This window comes from Abramis brama (assembly GCF_963993115.1).
Source record: "Abramis brama genome assembly, chromosome: 5".
Classification (NCBI taxonomy): Eukaryota; Metazoa; Chordata; class Actinopteri; order Cypriniformes; family Leuciscidae; genus Abramis; species Abramis brama.
Genome location: NC_139967.1, coordinates 24537953 through 24560892, shown reverse-complemented (window position 1 = coordinate 24560892; position 22940 = coordinate 24537953). Strand labels below are relative to the sequence as shown.

The 22940-nt window shown below is 39.1% G+C and overlaps 1 protein-coding gene across 1 annotated transcript; it reads left to right on the top strand.

Moving 5' to 3' along the window:
- Window positions 1-1233: 1233 nt before the first annotated feature.
- On the top strand, window positions 1234-21691 carry LOC311083370 (insulin receptor substrate 1). The gene is made up of 3 exons (XM_084114854.1): window positions 1234-2132; window positions 3928-7107; window positions 17836-21691. Exons 1-3 carry the CDS (start codon window positions 1781-1783, stop codon window positions 17841-17843), a joined length of 3540 nt encoding a protein of 1179 aa, XP_083970980.1. The 5' UTR covers window positions 1234-1780; the 3' UTR covers window positions 17844-21691.
- The last annotated feature ends 1249 nt before the right edge of the window (window positions 21692-22940 follow it).

Genomic DNA, 22940 nt, shown 5'->3' with positions numbered 1-22940 from the left:
CAGTAGGTCTAAGAAAAATTAGTAAGCATGCAGAAAAACATGATCCTCGAAAGAAAGAAAGATGTCAGGGAAAAACTGTCCATATCAACCCGATCTCCGCAGTAAGCTATTTGAAATCAGTAAAATCAGAAGTGACCGCTGTCAGATTCTCCGTTCAGAAGCCTTTTGAAGGCTGCCTTTTGTACGTTTGTACGTTTACAATTTACAAGCCCATATATGGGAAGCCGGAAGCTGAGCGCGACATACGTGAACTTGGAGCATTTTCGTGGATTTGGAGGTTTATCGCATCTGTCAACAACGGCGTAAACAGCCGAGCGTCCTAAAAGTAATAGAGGACAGAGGAAAAATAAAGAGACCAAAAAGCGTCAGGACCAACAAAGCAGCAATATGAGAATGAACACTAGTAGCCTAAAGATTTTCTTCCCAGAAGTTATGGTGAGCGCTTGAGTGGCTTGATAAGCGCATGCCGAATTGCGCTTGTGATTAAAGATGGGGTGGTAGTAGATTTTAGGTGAAAGTTACCATGTTCTTTAACAGCACTATGTAAAATGAAAATGTAACTATAGTAGGCCTATTAAAATAATGTAGCAATTAAAGGTTTTCTTCTGTGGATTTTTCGCACTATTCAAAGGCTATCTCATGTTGTGTTTCCTGCACTTGAAGAAATTATTTGACATGTATTAATTTTGTTTTCTTACACGTAAACGTGTTAGTTAAAAAACATATTGAGATCTCACCATTTTATTACAGTTTAAGTCCCAATACACAACTGAAACAAGCAAAGACTGTGTTGGTGGCGCTTCGTAGGCTACTATAGGCCTACGTAGCCTACTGGGGAACCGAAACACTGAACTATAGGCCTATATCCCTATCTTACTAAATTGGTCGTTTTTGGCTGAAATATTAACTGTTTCATGTTCCTGCTGTAAATAGAACATTTATATGTAGTTATTTAAGCAAACTGCAGAAAGAAATTTTGCATCCGCATTAATATCTTGATACGGGTGAAAACTGTCAAATGAGTTTCGTCTTATTGCACTGACACAAAAACATTGCAAAAGGCAACCAACAGATGTCGCAAACGCCTCACCATGAATGATGCACTAGCGCAAGAGACTTGCCAATGACAGTGGAGAGGGGGATTCCGCATTTAATAATTAAAAAATGCAATAGCATACTACGTGAAAATTAGAATCATGTGTATATTTTCCTTTTAAAAATGATTCTAAAAAATAATTCCGACATGCATTCCCTCTAAATTGCCATATCCAGACTGGCAGTTAAAATAAACCCTTAATGTGGAATATAAAATCTGGCACAAGAAATGTGTTCATTAAACCTTGAGGATGTTTGTATCTTTTAACGAATCCATATGCAGACTGAACACTGAAATCTGTGCAGTCTCAGTTCCGTTCTGTGTACACCGTGAACTGGCATTAACGGGTTTACCAGTCTCGTGCAGGCAGAGGGTGGCATCCGAGGTAGAGCTGTACAGTAAACAATTTTGGTACGCTTGCAATGATACACAGCAGAACCGCATGCTAGTGCAGACGTCGCATGCCGCATGTGCACGCCTGTCAGTGGAGCCTGGGTGCACACAACCATACAAGCTGGACCAGGAGGAAAACAATCTCAAGCGCTTATTTGGGCTCTCCTCGAGGGCTCATGATTGCATGATGAGAGAGAAGAGGACTGCTGCTATCATGAACGAATGTAAAACATAACACAGATTTTAGGCAGGCATTGGTGGATTAAAAAAACCCAAGCAACTCGCCCAGCAATGGAGAACCAGGCGGCGATGGAGCAGCAGAGCTACGAGGACGTGCGGAAAAGCGGTTATCTCCGCAAGCAGAAATCTATGCACCGGCGCTTTTTCGTTCTCCGGGCTGCATCGGAGCAGGGCCCGGCCAGACTAGAATATTATGAAAACGAAAAGAAATTCCGAAGCAAATCACCAGTCCCAAAGAAAGCAGTGAACCTAGACTCTTGCTTCAACATCAACAAACGGGCAGATTCAAAGAACAAGCACATGATAGTGCTGTATACCCGCGGGGAGAGCTTTGCCGTAGCCGCGGACACTGAAGAGGTCCAAAACGAATGGTACCAGGCCATGCTGGATCTACAGTGTAAATGTAAGTCAGAAATGATGTTGTACCCTTGAGTCGAATTCGTGAATGACCTGTCTTTCGCATATATGCTGCAGCATCATAGACCTTGGTGGTTGTAGTTTCTTAACCTGCCCATCAACTTGCATGTTGATGATGGGAGCCCCCTTGGCTTCAGAGGATCTATTTTTGCGAAGCTGTTTGGATTCAGATGCACGTTCTACCCCACCCGTCTGTTTAATGTAGCCACCACACCTGGAAATGTGGACGCAAGCGGTATTAAAATGGCCATGATTACGGTGCATGCTTTGTAGAACCATACAATGCATCAATGAATAGACAAATTCATAATTTTACTTTAATTGAATTGTTTAGAGAAAATCGAGATGTACTATTCGAATGCTCTCATCACTAGACATAGGCTACTACTATAGCGCGTATAGTGCGAGAGTGGCGCATTGTGCAAGCGCTGCTGCAGCGCTCAGGAGTCAGTACTGTTTTTGTTTTCTACACATTTGTGCATGTTGTACGTGTAACCTACATTTCTGTCATAGCGATTCTGCCGGGGAGGGGAGCCGCGGCAGCCGTGCGTGTTTATTGGAATACGGGTCTCCTCTTGCCCCATCCCTCGTGTTTTGGTAGAACATGACCCCCGCCACTGAATGAACCGATCACCGAGTTGAACAGCAGGCCATCAGTGTGATGATATGGATACATTAGTTGCCGAGCAAGCGATTCTAAGCCTTCCTCGGTTTAATTTGCATCCGTAAAGGCTATAATGGATTTACTTGGCTGTATAGTGTTTGTATCTAGCAACTGCATGGAGATCATCTCTTTTTCCATTTTTTTTACAAGAACGCTACGAAATGTGCAACATTGGTCAGATAAATGCAACCGATAAATGGCATGCAAACAGCAGCCACATCAGTTTTATATTATACACTAATATATATTATATTATGCAACCGTTTATATTGTACACTAACCTAACCAGTCAAAAATTGCTCTGACCTGGGCTGGTTGGTTTGATCGGCACAGTGCTGCTACTTTCTCGTTCTTAACTAAAAGCTGTCACGAAAATGTAACAACATTTTGACCCTATGACCCTCTCAAAACGTGAAGAGGTAAGGACCATTTTTCATCCACTCCAAAGCTTAAATCTTATAAAATAATTTAGAGAAATAAAAAAAAGAAAAATAATAATGTTTACCTCTACTGACACACACTTATAAAACACACACACACACACACACACACGCACACGCACACACACACACACACACACACACACACACACACACACACACACACACATTTGCATGTGGTGAAGTAGTAGTAATTAAACTAAATAATTTGTGAATTACATGATAAAATAGCATGTTTTCATGCCATTCTTTTAAAAAGATAACATTGGGTAAGAGCCGGAGCAACATAATCTTAACATTTTGCTCTAAATATATTGAAAATATAGTGGAATATAGTATTTTTCACGACTTTAATTGTAAATAATATTTTTTTCCACTAATACAATTCTACTCCAAACTTTAATGATGTGACCAACAAGTGACTTTTTTATTTATATTAGTGTGGCTTAATAACATAAAACTTCCTTTGACCAATAGTGTGCTGTGGACATTTTTGGACATACATTGTGGACATACATTTTTTTTGTGACAATTCTGATTGGAAATGATCTGATATTTAAATTATGTCTCTGTTGACACAATCAGCACAGTACTACATACTTTACAATTTATTTAAATATATGCATGTTTATTACATTTTTATATTGTGTTTCTATCTTTTTATTTTGTATCTGTAGGTAAGACTCCTGATGAGTGTGGCAGTGGAGGAGACTGTGAACTGCCTTCCCCTGGCCCTGCCTTTAAGGAGGTCTGGCAAGTTAAAGTCTGGCCAAAAGGTTTGGGCCAGGCCAGGAATCTAGTTGGAATCTACAGACTTTGCTTAACGGACAAAACAGTCAACTTTGTCAAACTCAACTCTGATGTTGCAGCTGTGGTCCTCCAGCTGATGAATGTCCGACGCTGTGGCCACTCAGAGAACTTCTTTTTCATTGAAGTGGGTCGTTCTGCCATGACAGGCCCTGGAGAATTCTGGATGCAAGTAGAAGATTCAGTGGTGGCACAGAACATGCATGAGACCCTTCTTGAGGCCATGAAGGCTCTGAGTGAAGAGTTTCGTCAAAGAAGCAAATCCCAAACTGTTGGTGTGAGCTGTGGAGGAGGAACTGCCTCTAACCCTATCAGTGTACCTTCTAGACGACACCACCCAAATCTACCACCTTCCCAGGTTGGTTTTTCCAGACGTGCTAGAACGGAAACCCCTGGAGTCTCGAACACCAACACGTCTCCAACTCCACGGCATGGCTTTTCTAGGTCACGGACAGCCAGCATTGGGGCTCGTACAGAGGATGGAGGGGGCAGAGCAACGGCACTCAGCACAAGTCCGAGTCTCAATGGTTCATCCTGCTCAACTACCCCAACCCTGAGGCCTAAACCCACACGAGCACCCACTCCAGCGAAGATCACCCTCAGCCTAGCACGATACACCCCAAATCCTGCACCTTCCCCAGCCCCCAGCCTCTCATCCAGCTCTGGTCATGGGTCAGAATGTGGGTTAGGTGGAGCTGCCTTTGGAACAGTGCCCATCTGCACTTATGCTCGAATTCCTCAGAGAGTGTCCATGTCAGGATCACCCAGTGATTATGGTTCCTCAGATGAGTATGGCTCCAGCCCCGGAGAGCACTCCCTGCTTGCCGCAGGGCTCCCTGGTGCCCTTGTTGAAGGTAGAGCCAGTTATATCCTGATGGGTCACAGAGAAGGGTCTCACAAACGTGTTCATGGACGCAGGGTTCTTCGTCGTTCATCTAGTCGCGAGTGTGAGGCTGACCGCAGGCTGCTCAGCAAGCGTGCTTCCTTACCCCCCACCTCTACCCAGGAGCGTTTGGTCCCACACCGCAGGGAGGAGGAAGAAGAGGATGAAGAAGACTATGCAGTGATGTCACGCAGTGCAAGTAGAGAGTCTTTCACTTCACGCCGAGGCTCAGGGGGTTCAGCTACAACATCATTGGTGCAGGAAAACTCAGCAGATAAAGGGGTCAGTACTAAAGGGGGACCTGAAGACTCCTCAATTGAGAGTGGCTACATGTCCATGTTGCCAGGTGTTACAGCTCCTCCTGCTTCATTGTCACTATCAGTTTCTGGTTCAGATGTAGTGCCAAAGGGTGGAGATGAATACATGGCCATGACTCCCAATAGTAGTGTCTCACCCCCTCAGCAAATCCGCCTACCCATTAATGAGGGCTACATGATGATGTCTCCTAACAGTAGCTGTTCACCAGACTTGCATGGCCTGAGTGGATGCATTTGGGGCAGCAGGGGCAGCATGGAGAGTCGGGCAGGCAGCGACTACATGAACATGTCACCTATTAGTGCCAGGTCAGCTTGCAGTACTCCTCCATCACACCCAGAGCAGCAACCACAGCAGCCAAAGATGGTCTATTCTTATTTTTCGCTGCCACGTTCATATAAACACACTGCCCTCTCAACCCGTTTTGAAGACGATCTGGATAGGGTTTGTATGGGTAGAGGTGAAGCTGGAGGAAAGATTGGTTACCATTGTGGAGGGGACACACCTGTGGGCTCAGGTGGTGGTGGACAACTCTCTCTGTCCTCATCCTCTTTCTCCTCTAGTTCAGCTAGCAGTGAAAGCCTTGAAGACAGGTCGTTGTCTCTGTCTGTTGGTGGAGTGGGAAGAGCAGCCAGACTGACCACAGGACACAGGGTAGGGGGAGCTCACCCCAAAGTTTCAGCCCAACACCATCACCAGCAGAAATGTGGGCCAGGTTTTCAGAAACAGGGTCATTTACAGCCAAGAAAGGACAAGTTGTCCAACTTTTTTGTGGATATGTCCAAAGCCAATACGTTGCCGAGAGTCAGGGAGACTTTGCTCCCAACTGCATCCTTGAGCCCTGGAGAGTATGTGAGCATTATTTATCAGGGTGAGCGAAGAGGACATAACAAGAGGAGGACTACAGCTGAGCCAGGGAACTCCATGGCACAAGGACAACAAAGAGCCTTTCACCGACCACAGCCATGTCAAGGTGGTTCTGCCAACCTTCCCCGGAGCTTCTCAGCACCCCTCTCCACCTCTATCTCTTTATCCTCTGAATATGTGAACATGGACTTAGGTAATTCACCTTCTCTCACTCCTCTCTCTTCTTTTAAACCTGCTCCAAAGGTCAGAGAGGAGATCAGCAGAGCTCCTCATGTAAAACAAGAAGTGGAAATGGGACTCAGGAAGAGCAGCATGACAGGCTTGACATCTACAGATGTCACTGCTGCTCCTTTTACAGACTATACTGAGATGAAATTTGGATTGGATGGAGATAAAACATCCATGTCCCCTAAACCTGGCCAAACACCTCTACCATCCTCCATGGAGCAGGAGCATAAAATGAATTATCCTTCACCCAAAGCTTTTTCAAATGTGGATCAGGGTGCCCGTCTAGTGAGGGCGGAATCATCAGCAAGAAGGCGGCATCGCTCTGAGACATTCATAGCACCTCCAACTCTCAACCTCTCCCCCTCTGCTTCCCCTTCTCCTTTTCCCGAAACACCACATTGTGGTCCACCACGACAGCAAGGATTAGAGAACAACCTGTGGTCTAATAATCAGCCACCCTCTCCACAGTGTGCCAGCCCTGGAGTGGCAAATCTTCCTGCTGCTCAGGCATCTTCCTTAAACCTGGAGCAAGGCCTGAACTACATTGATTTAGACTTAGTCACTAAGGAGAATCAAACCAGTGTGGATGGACCTTCTGGCCCTCACTCATTTTTCTCTCCTGTAGTTGGAGGGTTGACTGGGGGATTGGGTGGAGCAGGAGGAAACACCACCTCCAGCATCAACACATATGCCAGCATTGATTTCATCAAATCGGATGAATTGAGAGTTCATCAGAGCAGCAGGAAGGACAGCAAAGGTAAAAGCACTGTACACTACTAAACTTTATTTGCTCCATTACTGAAGCCCAATTCATGTTTGCCTTTCCATACTGTTACCATTTAGTTTTTCAAAGTATTAAGCTCTGGTTTTCTCAAAACTGTCAATGGTGTTCTCACAGAACTTTATTAGTGGTATCACCTCTCACATAAATCTCCTTATCAGAATAATAATGCTTATAAAGTAGCAATATTCCATATCAACATATGATTCAAACATTCATTCAAGACTCATGTAATTATTTTTCATTTGTTATTCAGTGGATTTGTGTTAGAAATGACAAAATATTTACTGCTGTGCTCACAGTGATGGTAATGGGCTTTTCAGGGGTAATTTTGGGGCCTCACTCCTCTCTTTTGATATAGAACAATAGTAAATATTGTTAAGAGGGCTAGTTCTGCTCTCTGCCTGTTTCCATTTGTGAAGTGGAGGTGGAGTATAAGAAGAATCTGACAGCTTTTGCGTTGTATTAACCACAGATCATTTAGGTTGTTGGTTTTGAGTGTGTGTTTGTTACAGTATATGAATGCATGATAAGGGCAGTGTGAGTGAGTACAGACATATGTGTGTGTGTGTGCCTGTGATGTGTGTGGATTGAGAATATAGCATATTTGTGGCTTATCTAAGTGTTTATAAGGGATACCTCTGAGCAGCCCTGTATCCGCATATATATTTAACTCACTGTGATTGTAGATAATTATGGCTATTTAACTTCAGTCTAGCTGAAAATGTTCCTGAATGTGGTTCTGCTTCTACTCATCTCTCTCCTCTTTTCTCTTTCTCCTTTTCTTCTTCTAAGTCTTTCATCTTGACCTTCTATCTCTCTCGGTAACATATAGACTCTCTGCAAGAATGTGCTCTAACTTCTAACCTTTATTAAATGTTTTACATTTTTACATTTGGCAGATGCTTTTATCCAAAGCAACTTACATTGCATTTCAAGGTACACATTTTTACATTCTTATCAGTTCTTGCTTTTCCTGGGAATTGAACACATGGCGAACACGTTGCAAGTGCCAATGCTCTACTGTTTGAACTACAGGAAATCTTTTAGCTGTAAATTGGGACTAAGGACATGATTTTCATATGTAATTCACTTCACGCTCTGTCACAGAACTAGTGCATAGTTGTCTTAAAACGACTAGTCAGACGAGTGTCTTCTTTTGATTTTATGATAGGCTTCTGGTCAGTGTTATCCAGTGGTTCTCAACCCTGCACTTTCTCGATCCCTGTCTGCATAAATTTGAATGTTCACCCAAAATGTCTTAATTAAGCTGCTGTATGCAAAGTTTTGCTGTTAAATCATCATTGCTGATTGTGCAGAAAGACAACTATTGATTTTCTCAAAACGTTTAAACACAATGGGCCCTATCAGGGCAGGACTTAGGGGGCTGGGGGCCCCTGGGCTTGAGTTTATGTTTGGGCCCTACTTATGCTACATTATGGATTAGCACAAATTACAAAAGAATTAAAATATGCTTTGAGGTTCCTAGAACAATTAATATGCAACATGCTTATAGGCAAAGTTTAGTGGTAGGCTAACATTAAATAGTAATTATAATACAATATAATGCAGGATGTGCTCTCTCAGTTGAGAGAAGATCAAAATAATAAAGCCAAGTGATGAACAATATTTTTTAAATTCATTGTCATATCGGTGTCCAATTCTTAAATTTAGTCAACAAATTTAATCAGAATACAAAGACACGATGTATGGCTATAGTTACCAAATAAAAGGAAGTCGGTATCAATAAAAAAGTTTTGGATTTACACATAGGCTGTTTAGACATGGCATATATGGATTTACACAGCAAATTATAATTGCATGTTTCATGTTTCAACAGATTCATGTTTTAAATGTAATATTTTAATGTAGAAATATTAAATGATTGAAATAAATTAAATGTCTACTTTTTAACTATGAAACTAACACCGCCAGTAGGTGGCAGCAAGTCTCCAAAAAGGGCCCCTATCATACACCTGGCAATATGCAAATGTTTTTTGCTAGTTTCAGCCCGGCGCATTTTATCATTTTCACGTCCTGCGCCACGTTGTTTAATAGCAAATGCATTTGCGCCCATTGGTGCACCGCCATGTAAATAGTGAATCCGCCATAGCGCGACCGCAACTGGCTTTTAAAGGGAATGGGAGATGAGACTCTGATTGGTTTATTGCACGTTACGCCCAAAACACAGCCATTACTCATTAAGAGAATAGGGGCAACCCTTTTAGACCATGCACTTTTGGAATCCAAAAGTGGATTCGGACACGCCCTAAGTGCACTTGCTCCGTGCGCTTTAGACCATGTGCTTAGATCGTTAAAATAATGCCCTATGTGTTCAACATTGCTATGATTGTTTAAGGAGCCCAGCATGGCAACAATGACTCAACCAATGGTTTTGAGGGCAAGATTACCTATTTTTCTAAACAATAGTAGATGCAGGAAGTGTTTTCTAAACAGACATTTTATTTGCAATTCCATTTGGTGCTGCAAGTGGAACAGAAATTGCACACTGCGATTTAATTTAAGTTTTCTGTAGAAAAATGAGTGGTGCTTGCCCATGCAGAAGTTGCTATCACAATGCTATACTAGGGCATGCTAAAGTGTTCTGAGTGTGTTTTGCAGTGCATGCACCACTAATTATTTTAACCAAGTGTCCAATATTCCATAACTCGTATATCTCAGATTTGCTGAACAAAGATTTAGAGTCATTCAAAACTTTAAAAAAAGAAAGAAAGAATGTCAAGGTAGTATCCTTGACTGTACAATTTAGTTCAGCATCCTGAAACCTTATGCAAACTACTTACCATCAGAGTGGAAAGTGAGCTGAGGTGATTCAAAAACAAGGGTAGGATATTGGACAAGACTAATAGTATGAAAGACAAAGAAATGTTTTTAGTGGGTAAAAGAAAGATGACACCAGAGAACAAAAGACAATAGACTGACAGAGAAAATATGGCCTCAGAAAGACAGTAAGGTTAAGACCAGATTGAGAGAGAAAGATTAGCAGAGACAGACAAGAAGTCAGAGCGTCAATGCAGGTATTGTGTGACTCAAAGTGACGCTCTGAAGGCTTTACCTCATACAAACCCAGTCACCACAGTGGTGCTAAGAAGAGAGGAATCTGCTCCAACCCAAAGCTGTCTAGACAAAGCAGGTTGTTGTAGGTCAGAGGAGCTGTAATCTAGCTGACCCATCAGCAGCCCTGAGGAGAAGACATTCCTTTACAGTGGACTAAGGAAGGGCATTTACTCAGACTAGCATTATTGCATGTCAATGTATGTGTGTCTTTTGTGTATGTGCAGTGATTCATTACATTACACAAGTGGAATTATCATTCACGAGTTCAGGATTTATTTAGGATATATTTATTCCGGCTTCCTCTTGTGCTGATTGGTTACCTGAACGTGCTCCTCCCGAACTTTGTTACATAAAACTTCATTTAGTAAAAGAAAACGGAGAAAATAAATAAATTTGTCCCTAGTGTATCTTTTCCCAGTAACACACCTCTCAGGGCTAAAGTTTAGAAATGGTTTTGTCTGCATGCATATTTGTTGTTAAAGCACAAATCTTTGCTCTCCTTTCATAAGCTGCTTCCATGAGCTGATTTTGCGTCTTGTGGTTTCTATTTTTTTTGGTTGTTTTGTTTCATTATGTGAACTGCATTAGAGGGTTTTTGTAGTCTACATCTGATCCTGCAACCTAATTGGAGCTGATGAAGCAAAATCCACTGAATAAAGGAACAGTGTAATTTTATTCAAAATTCTGCATCTCAATACAAATAGTGTAGTTATTACAAACTTGTCTTGTAATATTTTTTTTATTATGGGGGGGGGGGGATTCTTTTTTTTTTTTTAAAGAATTTAAAAAGATTCAAATAAATAAATAAAATGGGTAAATGAATAAATAGTGCATCTAACAATACAGTAATGAGTAGGGGAAAAAACATAGGCTAATAATGTAGCTGCTTGAAAGACAATATTTTCCAAATATATTTTAGATTTGTTAAAAAAAACCCTATATACTCACGTGATGAGGGTCATTCGGGGGTCCATGGCATCTGAAAGACTAAAAAGCAGATTGTCTAGGTTGCTTATTCCATACAACAAAAGTGAAAAGTTAATGGGATTGTCAAGCTTTAAAGGCACAATATGTACGATTTCTGCATTAAAATATCCAAAAACCACTAGCACAGTGTTAAATTTTGTTCACTTGTGTAATACTTACATTGTCCCAAATGTTTCCAACAATGTTTGTTTAAATCCAGAGAAATTTGTAGTTTTAACCATTGTAATGTCCCTCCTCATTGCATCGCCTGTCAGTGGTGGCATGTTCACGTTATCCTCGGTTTCCACTTTTACTGCTCATGAAAAAATGCATAAGTAGTTGTAGCGTCTAGCACGCTACTCTTTTGTTGTTTCACACAGTCATCATGGACCACAATTATTCGTTATCGTTTGCAGCAGGTTCTGTCGCCAAAAATAACTTCATGAAACGTAAACGTACTGGTGAATCAAATGACCCAAGAAGAGTTTTGGACAAGAGGAGAAATAAAACGAGGATCAAACACTATTTAATAAGTCTGGTGAACAGGTCTATAGCAGTGTAATTAAATAACTATGTGTTAAATAGTAAGCCTTTTTGCAAATGCTGTGGGTACGTTCAAATGTACTTTTAGTATGATTGTTTTGAACACTTAAAACTGTGCTGCTGTACCACCACTTCATTCAACACATTAAGTTACATGTAGTAGTAATTTAGCATTAAACTTTACGTTACTTGCGGCTAATTCATTAGAATGATATAAAATCTTTATTTCATTACCTCATCCATGAGCATGATTTGTAAGCCCCGTCGGACTGATTTCCATCGGCAGTGGAGGTGAAGATGACAAATCCCATCATTCCTCGCTCCTTCACATCAAGCTACACCTTTGTTATTGTTTTGAATATGCAACCTCTAGCTGCGAAAATTAAATACTGTGCCTTTAAGAAGTTATTTACTGAAAATCTCATATTTCATTCTAGCCATCTCTGCTGCCATTATAGTGAAAATGTCTTTGTTTTCTTGAAGCACAGCAACATTCACTAACTAACAGTCTGTGACTCACTCTGAGGCTCTGGCCTTTGAACTTAATGCAGTTGTTTTTGAGTGTACTGTTAATATACATGCTTGACCATTTGAAGGATATAGTTTTAAGTTTTAAGTCTGGTTTATTCCAATTCAAGCCTATAACTTTTTAACGCTTGCTTTTGTAGTGTAAGTGAGAAGATCTGATGCTTATTTTGGACTTTTGATTTGTCCTATACGTCAAAGGAAGACACTCATCCGTTTCGTTTCCTTAGTGACACTAATGAGAGTGTTGTTCGTTTTCTCCCCCCTGCTTGTCTTTCTTTCTCTCTGTCTCTGCTTGTCAGCCAAAGCTCAGCTCCCATCCTCTCCAAGCCTTTAATAGTATCACACACATACATACACACTCGTTAGGGTCGAGGTCTGCAAAGGTGTAAAATCTAGAGTGACAGTCACAGGCCCTCAACCAAAAACTTGCTTCTGCCAAACACTTTACCTTACTGAACATCTCAGCCAGCTAATCAAGGTCTTCCCTGCTGAAAAATCCAGCATGAATTCCAAGTTGGTCCAGGCTGGTTTATACTGGTTAGAGCTGGTATAGTGCTGTTCTAGCTGGTGGACCATGCATTTCTCAAGCAAAACTTAGCTGGAATAGCTGGAATTGCTGGTCCACCAGCACATCCGCTTCCCATACTGGTAACCAGCAAACCAGCAACCAGCATCCCATTCTGGTCTCTGCATGCAAAAAACATACCTTATGCCGGTGACCAGCAATGCGGGAGTTCTCAGCAGGGCTCAGGCTTATTTTAAAATTACTGACAGGTTTGTTAAAGCCAAGTTGTAAATGTGTAAATATTCTAGTAATGTTCTGTTACTGTTCTAGTACATAAAAAACAATGTCCATAATTAAGTTATCCAGGAGGATTTTAAGAACTTGTGCTTGTGCCTATACCGTGATAGACAATAATCCAATGAATTCACCTTTTGAAATCCTAAGATTTTCATTTTCAGTCTAGACACTCAACCAATAAGACAATAAGGAGAGGAAATATTTCTATTTATGTTAAGCAAACACAATACATATAAATAAATATATAATGTATATATGTGTGTGTATGCATATGGGTGTATGTGTGTGGGTAGGTGCTTGTCTGCAGGGAGATTATGGTTAACTCAAGTGGGTGTACGGAGAGCAGCACCAATTGATCTGTCTGCTGTTAACAAACCATCCACACACATACTGTCACACACAAACACTCACTCATGTGTATCCACTCAGAGCAGGAGTGGGTAGGCATAGATAGACTGATAGTTTAGAGGATGAGAAAGAGAGAATTGTATTGCATGTGTTTACACTACTAATATTGTAAGGTAGACAGAGAGAGAGAGAGAAAGAGAGAGAGAGAGAGAGAGAGAGAGAGAGAGAGAGAGAGAGAGATTCATTTCATTGCTCTTGAGAGTCTGTGGCAATTCATACACTAAGGTGAAGGTGGCAGCTGGCCAGTTCATACACATATACAGCAAATTTGTGGGGCTCGTCCAAGAACCATGAGATGGGCCCTGCTCACAACTAGTGATGTCACAAAGCAGCATTTCTATTGGGAGATAAAATATCATTGCTGATGGAGACAATGATGTTGGTTTGAGCAATATGTTTTTTTTTGTCTTTTCTGTACATCACTGAAATATTTTCTGTAATTGACATCTTGACAATGATTATGCATAAAAGAGTTTATTTAAACACACTGGGGTCAGTAAGATTTGTTTCACTGTTTTTGAAGTCTCGTATGCTCACCAAGAGGGCATTTATTTTTATCAAAAATAACTGTTTTCTGTTTGAATATATTTTAAAATGTATTTTATTCCTGTGATAGCAAAGCTGAATTTTCAGCAGTCATTCATTACTCCAGTCTTCAGTGTCACATTATCCTTCAGAAACCACTCTGATATGCTGACAATTATTATCATTGTTAAAAACAGTTGTGCCGTTTAATATTTGAAATTTATTTGAAATTTTACATTTATGTGAAACAAATGTATCTACTATCAGCTTTGATCAATTCAATGCATACTTTCTGAATAAAAGTTTTAAGTATTTAGTATTTATTAAAAAAAAAAAAAAAAAAATCTTACTGACTCCAAACTTCTAAATGATAGTGAGTATCTTAAATGCATCTTAAATGCAGCTGCTCTAAACACCAATCTAGCTGTAATATAGTTGGCTTAATGCACATATCAAGCACACTCAACGACCTGTTTGTTTTCTCTCTCTCTCTCTCTCTCTCTCTCTCTCTCTCTCTCTCTCTCTCTCTCTCTCTCTCTCAGCCTTTTAAACTTAAGTCACACTCTGCTTGGCAAGTCCTCTCTCACAGATCCATACAACATTCTCTATCACATTTTTTCCTTACACACACCTCCCAAAGTACATAAACAGATCCAAATACATGGACACAGCTCTCTGCTTGTCTCTTTGAGTGTGTCTCTGTCATGTCTGTTCTCTCTCTTTGGCAATGACTCATGACTATGTTGGTCTGTTAGAGAGGAGAGGGAGCCACCGGGATGGAGAGAAAATATGGGGATGTTGTGATCCAGATCAGAGTAAGCCTTTTAGTTTACTTTACTTTAGTCAACTGAATGTGTTTCTCTATTACTCAAGATGTTTCACTCCTCTTCCAAGTTCAAGTTGTTTTATGAGGCATGGGGAGTCACACTGTGTGCATATATTTGTATGTACAGAATTGATCTATTCACTCTTTAGCATATCAGTGGTGGAACAGTCCCATAGGTTCAATTTGTGCACTGCAAAAAAAAAAATAAAAAAAAATACGGTATGAAAGTTTACAAAAATAGCAAATACGGTAGCAAAATTTTAGGTTTTACAGGACTTAAATGTATGTTAAAAACCTTTGATTTGAGTCACCATTATGGTGATCAGTAATTGCTTTAGTTGGGTTTTTCACTCTTGACTTTTTAACATTCAAATTTAAATATTACTACCATATTTTTTGCAGTAAAGTACTTCAACCACAGTGTGCACAGACTATATTCAGAAACTTTTATGATTGCATTCATTTGATTCTTAATCTTATTAGACTTGTAGTGTATCCTAGGCAAGAAAGAGAATAATTACAATCTTTTTTTTTCACTAAATTACTTGCACCAAAAGTAACTTATAAAGGAAATACATGCCTATATTTCCTGAACTACCTAAAATGTAATTATTAATAACTAGAGGTGGCATCAGGGTGGTAGAGAGATATTACAATCTAAAGACCTTTACCGGATTTAAATAATGTCATGCTTAGTCTTAGGGGTAAGTAAGTAATGATTAATAATATTTTGTATGATGCAAGACAGTAACCACACATTTGTAAAATGTGAGATAAAATACGAAATCTTCTTGAAACTTCAACGTTAACCTCTTCCAATGGAATTATAGTTACAAGTTAAAAAAATTCCTGAATTCTCAAGGACAGTCTCTCTAGCACAGTTTCCTGAGAATTTCTGTTCAATGTGCATTCATGCACATTTAGACAGGGTGGAATCATTGACTTGTGTGTGAGTTTACACTGACTTTCACAGGGAGAAATGTTTGCAGTGCAAGCACTGAGCTATTACATTTGCAGTGTGTCGATTGTGTGTGAGGTGCCTCTCACTTGGCCGTTTACATACTGCACTACATCTTTGTCTGTGACCCTGTCTGGCCTATTTGTGCATAGACAGACGTGTGTGTGTGTGTGTGTGTGTGTGTTTGTTTGTGTGTGCGTGTGTGGGCACCGGTAATATGTGTAAATGCACACATTGCAATGCTGGCAGTAAAAAGGACCGAAATAGAGTACTTTGATGCTCTTTAAACATGTGCAGTGAAGAAAAAAAAATTGGAAATCCCATGGGACCTGTTCAATGATGCTTTTATACTGAGAATGGAGAAGAATATAAACGGAAAGAACAGCGACTCTTGAGTAAACAAAATAAAACAATCTAAGTGATGATCATTTTCTAGTGACACTTATCATTACTGTCTATTCAGTTCCTTTTTTAAATGTTTTTTCTGCTTGAATGTGTGTGTGTATCTAAATCTTTTCTCACTGTCTCCAGTCTGTAGACTAAACTGAAAGTGGTTTGGTGCCTCTGTGACTGTGTTATCCTTTGGTATGCTGTTTGTTATTACATTGAGACTAAGAGTATGAGCTGGCACCAGTGTCCTCCAATGAGCAAGACAGAAGACACCTCAAATCTGAAGGCAACTCTGAGAAAACAGATACTTTTGTGTTTGCTGCCTTGAGATTTTAAACAGTCATATATCAGAAATAAAAAAACAAAACAAATTAATCTCTGGAAACGTGAAAACTTTCTGGGGAAGTTTGTTAGTTATGTAAGTAATGACAAAAATTTGAGAGTATCCAATTGGGCTGTTCTCACAGGGGCTGTTACATTTGTAAGGGTTGAGGTTTTTCAACACATTTTAAAAACATGACATACCCGTTCTGTCTGAAGATACATCCAACTGTTGATCTAGTAGTCTGGTACTGTAATGCCACTACACTTAAACCTTGTATATTATTTTATTCATAAGTATTTGATCAAAAATACAGCAATATTTTGAAATATTCTTACAATATTTTAAAATGTAATTTATTCCAGTGATTGTAAAGCTGAATTTTCAGCATCATTACTCCAGTCCTCAGAATCACATGATCCTTCAGAAATCATTCTGATATGCTGATTTGCAGCTCAAGAAACATTTCTTATTATTCTCAATGTTGAAAACGGTTGTGCTCCTTAATATTTTTGTGGAAAACATGATTTTTTTTTTTGCAGGATTCTTTGATGAATAGAAAAAACAGAATTAGTTTGAAATAGAAATCTTTTGTTGTATTATAATTGTCTTTACTGTCCATTTTGATCAGTGCATCCTTGCTGAATAAAAGCATTCATTTCTCAAAACAAAAATCTTACTGACCACAAACTTTTGAATGGTAGTATAATGGTAGTAGCCTAGTATATATGTGACCCTGGACCACAAAACCAGTCTTATGGGTATTTTTTTTTTAATTGAGATTTATACATCATCTGAAAGCTGAATACATAATATTTCCATTGATGTATGGTTTGTTAGGATAGGACAATATTTGGCCGAGATACAACTATTTGAAAATCTGGAATCTGAGGGTACAGAAAAATCGAAATATTGAGAAAATTGCCTTTAAAGTTGTCCATTTCTATTGGCGATAGTGCTGCATCCATTCACAAAAAATAAATGTTTTATATATTTAAGGTGGGAAATTTACTAAATATCTTCATGGAACATGATCTTTACTTAATATCCTAATGATTTTTGGCATAAAAGAAAAATCTATCATTTTGACCCATACAATGTTTTGTTGGCTATTGCCACAAATATACCCATGCGACATAAGACTGTTTGTGATCCAGGGTCACATATGTATTTTTATTCATTTATTTTATCGCTCATCTGCAGTGGACATTATATTTATTTGTATATTTTATGTAAGGTCATTGATTGTAATTATGGGTCCTCATCAAGCAGTATTCTACTTCTGAGATTTAAAAAAAAAAAGAAAGAAAAACTTTTAAGGTGTCTAACCGAGTATCTCTCTCTTTTTCTTTTTGCAGATTGTTAGTGTGCTCCTGCATTCAGTCCAGTCAGCACTTGTCCTTCCTGCGTGAATGCGTTTGTCTGTGTGTGCACCTGATGTGATCTGAAAAACGGGGCGATTGCCCAAATCCCTCAGCAGTGGACGCTTAACTGCCCTTGCCTCATAACAACATTTACTCTCATTAGCTGTCATTGGTTCAGTCAAAATAAAATTTGTGCCAAAAGATGGTCATTACCACCAGAGATCACTGAAATGGACGTGTCCTTCAACCACTTATGAAGGGCCACTGCCAACAAGGAGCCAATGATATTCCTTTTTTCCTCTACCACAAACTTTAAATTATTGTAAGAGAGATGTTAAATAGATGAAAAAATATATAGCAAACATAATATTACTGAGAATAAATCTCTATCTATCTATCTATCTATCTATCTATCTATCTATCTATCTATCTATCTATCTATCTATCTATCTATCTATCTATCTATCTATCTAAATACAAAGTTTTTTTTATAAAAGTGCCTCATTTTTGATTGTAGCCATTTTTACACAGGTCTCAGTGTGCTCTGTAAAAGAAAAATGCTTTCGATTTTATTTGTTTGTTTGTTCCTTTGCCTTCCCATTCCTTTGTGTTCGCTATGCTGAACAAAGTTGAAAAACAGTTACAGTGTAAGAGAGATGGAAGAATAGATGGAAGTGCTTTATTTGCTATGGTTTGTGTATTCAGATTGCCTTACTGTGCTGGATTTGTGTATGTGCGTGTGTAATCAGTCATCCAAACCTCAGCCATGCTGTGCTTCAGTTCACTAAAAAAGATTTGGACACACACACAAAGAGAGGTCAAAACTGATTGCATATATCACTGTGTGATTTAAACTTTAGTGAATGCATCTGCTCCTCAACACACATCAACACTTATACATTTATATCATCCAGTTTTTCTTCTGTTAATCTAAGCATGGTGCCATCAGATGGCTGGGAGCACAAAATCTGATGACTGATAGGGGTCTGATCAGTATAACTGAAACTGCTAGTGTGACCGTGTGTGTGTGCGTGTGTGTGTGTGTGTGTGTGTGTGTGTGTGTCCATGGCCTATTGTCCTTAGTCATATAACCAGGGTAGTGTATTATTGTAGTATTTCTCATCAGTTTACTACGATCACACACACTCACATTGAGATTTGAAACTGTGCCTCTCTCAAATGCAGCTCTGTTATCAGTGGACTGAACTGCTATATAAATTTAACACACATACTTGGCCAGACAGCAGATATCCATCAAATTTCTCCATCTGACCTGTTGACCATTCTCTGACTGGTTTTACACTCCTGCAACCTACTTTTTACACAAACACACACACACACACACACACACACACACACACACACACACACACACACACACACACACACACACACACACACACACACACACATAACTTGCCCTTTGTTCAGTTACAAGGGAACAGGGTCTTTTCATACCATCTGGACAGTGGTGCCTGTCTTTATGTAGCATGTTCTTTTTTAAACTATTTTGTGTGTGTGTGTATATATATATATATATATATACATATATATACAGTATATATGTGTGTGTGTGTTAGTGTGTGTGTGTGCGTGTGTGCATGTGTGCGTGTGTGTGTGTGTGTGTTTTTTTTGTTTGTTTTTTTTTACAATTAATTTTGTTGGCTTCTACAATTTTCTAATTAATCTAGAATTTGTTTTGTGTAGTGTATGTAATTTGCAAAAACTGTGTACTGTTTTAGTGCCAAATTCCTAACTCACACACTACCATTGATCATGCACTGAGGAAAATAAGCAAAACATGCTTTTTAATACCAGATTTTTAGTAACTAATATTTTTCTCTTTTGCCTGCACAATCTGCATATTTTTTATCACTTAGGCCTATTTGCTAATATAAACTCGTATCTTACATAGTACAACAGCTGCCTTCAGTTACCAGGAATCGACATGAAGCCTTATAGTGCTTATATGAATGCCTTTTCTATCATGTATAGATAGATTATGATTAGGTTATGTTTATTATATACAGGTTCATTTATACGTAAGACATGTGACATTCAATGCAGTGTTTAATAGAGGTGACATTTGCTTACAGTGTTAATCTTCATCATCCACATCAGTTATACAGTGGTTGTCAATGATTACAGATAACATGCATATTTCACAACTGAAATGTTCACATACTTCATAATCTGTACTAAGGATTAAAACAGAACAACAACAGGTGGTGTTTATAATGTAGGGTGTGCTTAATAATGTCCCCTTAAGAGTTTTAACCTCTGTGTTTACTTCTAATCCTGGGCAGGACATATGCCTTTTTAAATCCACCTCGTGGGTAGACCATTACAAGAACAAAGAAAGCATCAAATCGTGTTTGTGTGTGCGTGTTTGTCTGTTTCTGTCGGTCCAGTCCAACTGCAAAGTGTGTTTGGCTATTCTGTTTTACTCCATGTCTTTTCTTTCCTATATTTTGATTGCCTTATTGTCTTTATTATGTATTATGTATTATTTAATACACGGCAGCTGTAAAAGATGCTTTTTATTCTAGAACAGTGGGAAGTTTGAAGATTCTGCATTCTAGCAGTGGGATTTTTCTTTCTTCAGACTGAAAATTTTATAGAGTGGTTTGGTGTATAAAATTGTATGTCCCCAGACTTTATTTCCAGTAAACATTAACATGGTATTAAGTGATGTAGAAATACAGCCAAGGTCATATGTATACTGTAGGTAAGGACTATTTATGTAGTCCAGAAAAAAAGAAACTAAAAAAAGAAAGAAAAGTAATCTTTTATTGTCTATAAGTACCTGCAAGTTATTGGGGGGAAAGGGTCTGATATGCACAATCAGGGGTCTGTGTAAAGTTACAAAGTTGATCTGTTCTTCTGTATATCTAATGCTATGAAAAATTCAATGACAATTGTGTATAAAGGGGTTTTAATAAGAGAGTTATTAGGCTGTGGGCTACTGTATAGTTCTGTGAATAAGGGTAAATCCTGGGCTCGGGTGGGCATGGGAGACTTTATGGTATGGATATAGTAGAAATGTCTGTTAAATTCAGAAATTCCTTAATGATTATTGCCTGTGATTAAGACAATGTCACTCCAATTTATGGAAAAATGAAAAAAGAATGAGAGAACTGAAATAAGTATATCCCGTGTACTTTTTTTTTTTTTTTTTTTAAATATATATTATTATCAGATTGTCGTCCATGTTGGAAAGGTGTGTGTGTGTGTGTGTGTGAGCGCGCACGCATGTGCTTGTGTGACTGAAGTCTAGACAGAAACCCGCCTCTGAAATGACTTTCAAGGATAAACCACCTGCCAAGCTGCATGATCATAATAGGCATAAGTGTGAACGTGAGCGCGCGTGTGTCGACGTACAGCCTGGTCCTCATTTCAGAGACTCTGAAGCGGCCATTAAAAAACAACAACAACAAAAAAAACATCACATCCCTCGCACGGATAGACAGGAACATTCACATGCGTCTGTGTGCCAAAGTTAGGCCTCTGAGGACACCGTGTGGTTACTATGGGGTAAAACATCAACAACATACACTGTTAGACTTTGCCGTAATTTTACACTTAGCCTACTTACCGCAAAAAAGCCCAGTAAAATACCACTTATATTATTTACGGAACAACTACTGTAATATGCACTGCATTATGGGTATTTTTTTTTAATGAAATTTACAGTAACTTACTGTATATGGAATTGACAGTACTTTACTGTTTACGCAAAAGCAGTAGTGCTGCTACTGTAAATGAAGAAGACAGATTTTTTGAAGTTTGTATATGCATATTGTATTTATGTTTTAGGCATATTAAAATATCATATGATAATGTTTTATATTTTTTCCCCCATCTTGTTCTGCAGATGAAAATCATGAATCTGCATTCTCATTTTTAAGCTATGCAAACACTGGATGAAAAATAAAATAAATAAATAAATAAAAACACGTGGATGGAAGGATTTAAAATTAGTTCTTAGTGAGAGACCAGAGTAATTTTTATATTAGCATTTTCTCCAATAACATATATATATATATATATATATATATATATACTGTATATATATATATATATATATATATATATATATATATATTTATATATATACAGTATAGTATATATATATATATATATATATATATATATATATACACTCACCTAATGGATTATTAGGAACACCATACTAATACTGTGTTTGACCCCCTTTCGCCTTCAGAACTGCCTTAATTCTACGTGGCATTGATTCAACAAGGTGCTGAAAGCATTCTTTAGAAATGTTGGCCCATATTGATAGGATAGCATCTTGCAGTTGATGGAGATTTGTGGGATGCACATCCAGGGCACGAAGCTCCCATTCCACCACATCCCAAAGATGCTCTATTGGGTTGAGATCTGGTGACTGTCTGTGGGGGCCATTTTAGTACAGTGAACTCATTGTCATGTTCAAGAAACCAATTTGAAATGATTCGAGCTTTGTGACATGGTGCATTATCCTGCTGGAAGTAGCCATCAGAGGACGGGTACATGGTGGTCATAAAGGGATGGACATGGTCAGAAACAATGCTCAGGTAGGCCGTGGCATATAAACGATGCCCAATTGGCACTAAGGGGCCTAAAGTGTGCCAAGAAAACATCCCCCACACCATTACACCACCACCACCAGCCTGCACAGTGGTAACAAGGCATGATGGATCCATGTTCTCATTCTGTTTACGACAAATTCTGACTCTACCATCTGAATGTCTCAACAGAAATCGAGACTCATCAGACAAGGCAACATTTTTCCAGTCTTCAACTGTCCAATTTTGGTGAGTCGTGCAAATTATAGCCTCTTTTTCCTATTTGTAGTGGAGATGAGTGGTACCCGGTGGGGTCTTCTGCTGTTGTAGCCCATCCGCCTCAAGGTTGTGCGTGTTGTGGCTTCACAAATGCTTTGCTGCATACCTCGGTTGTAACGAGTGGTTATTTCAGTCAAAGTTGCTCTTCTATCAGCTTGAATCAGTCGGCCCATTCTCCTCTGACCTCTAGCATCAACAAGGCATTTTCGCCCACAGGACTGCCGCATACTGGAAGTTTTTCCCTTTTCACAC

Coding starts and splice junctions, on each gene's coding strand:
- LOC311083370 (XM_084114854.1), top strand. CDS start 1,781: ATGGAGAACCAGGCGGCGATGGAGCAGCAGAGCTACGAGGACGTGCGG. Junction 2,133..3,927: donor GCTGGATCTACAGTGTAAAT/GTAAGTCAGAAA, acceptor TTGTATCTGTAG/GTAAGACTCCTGATGAGTGT.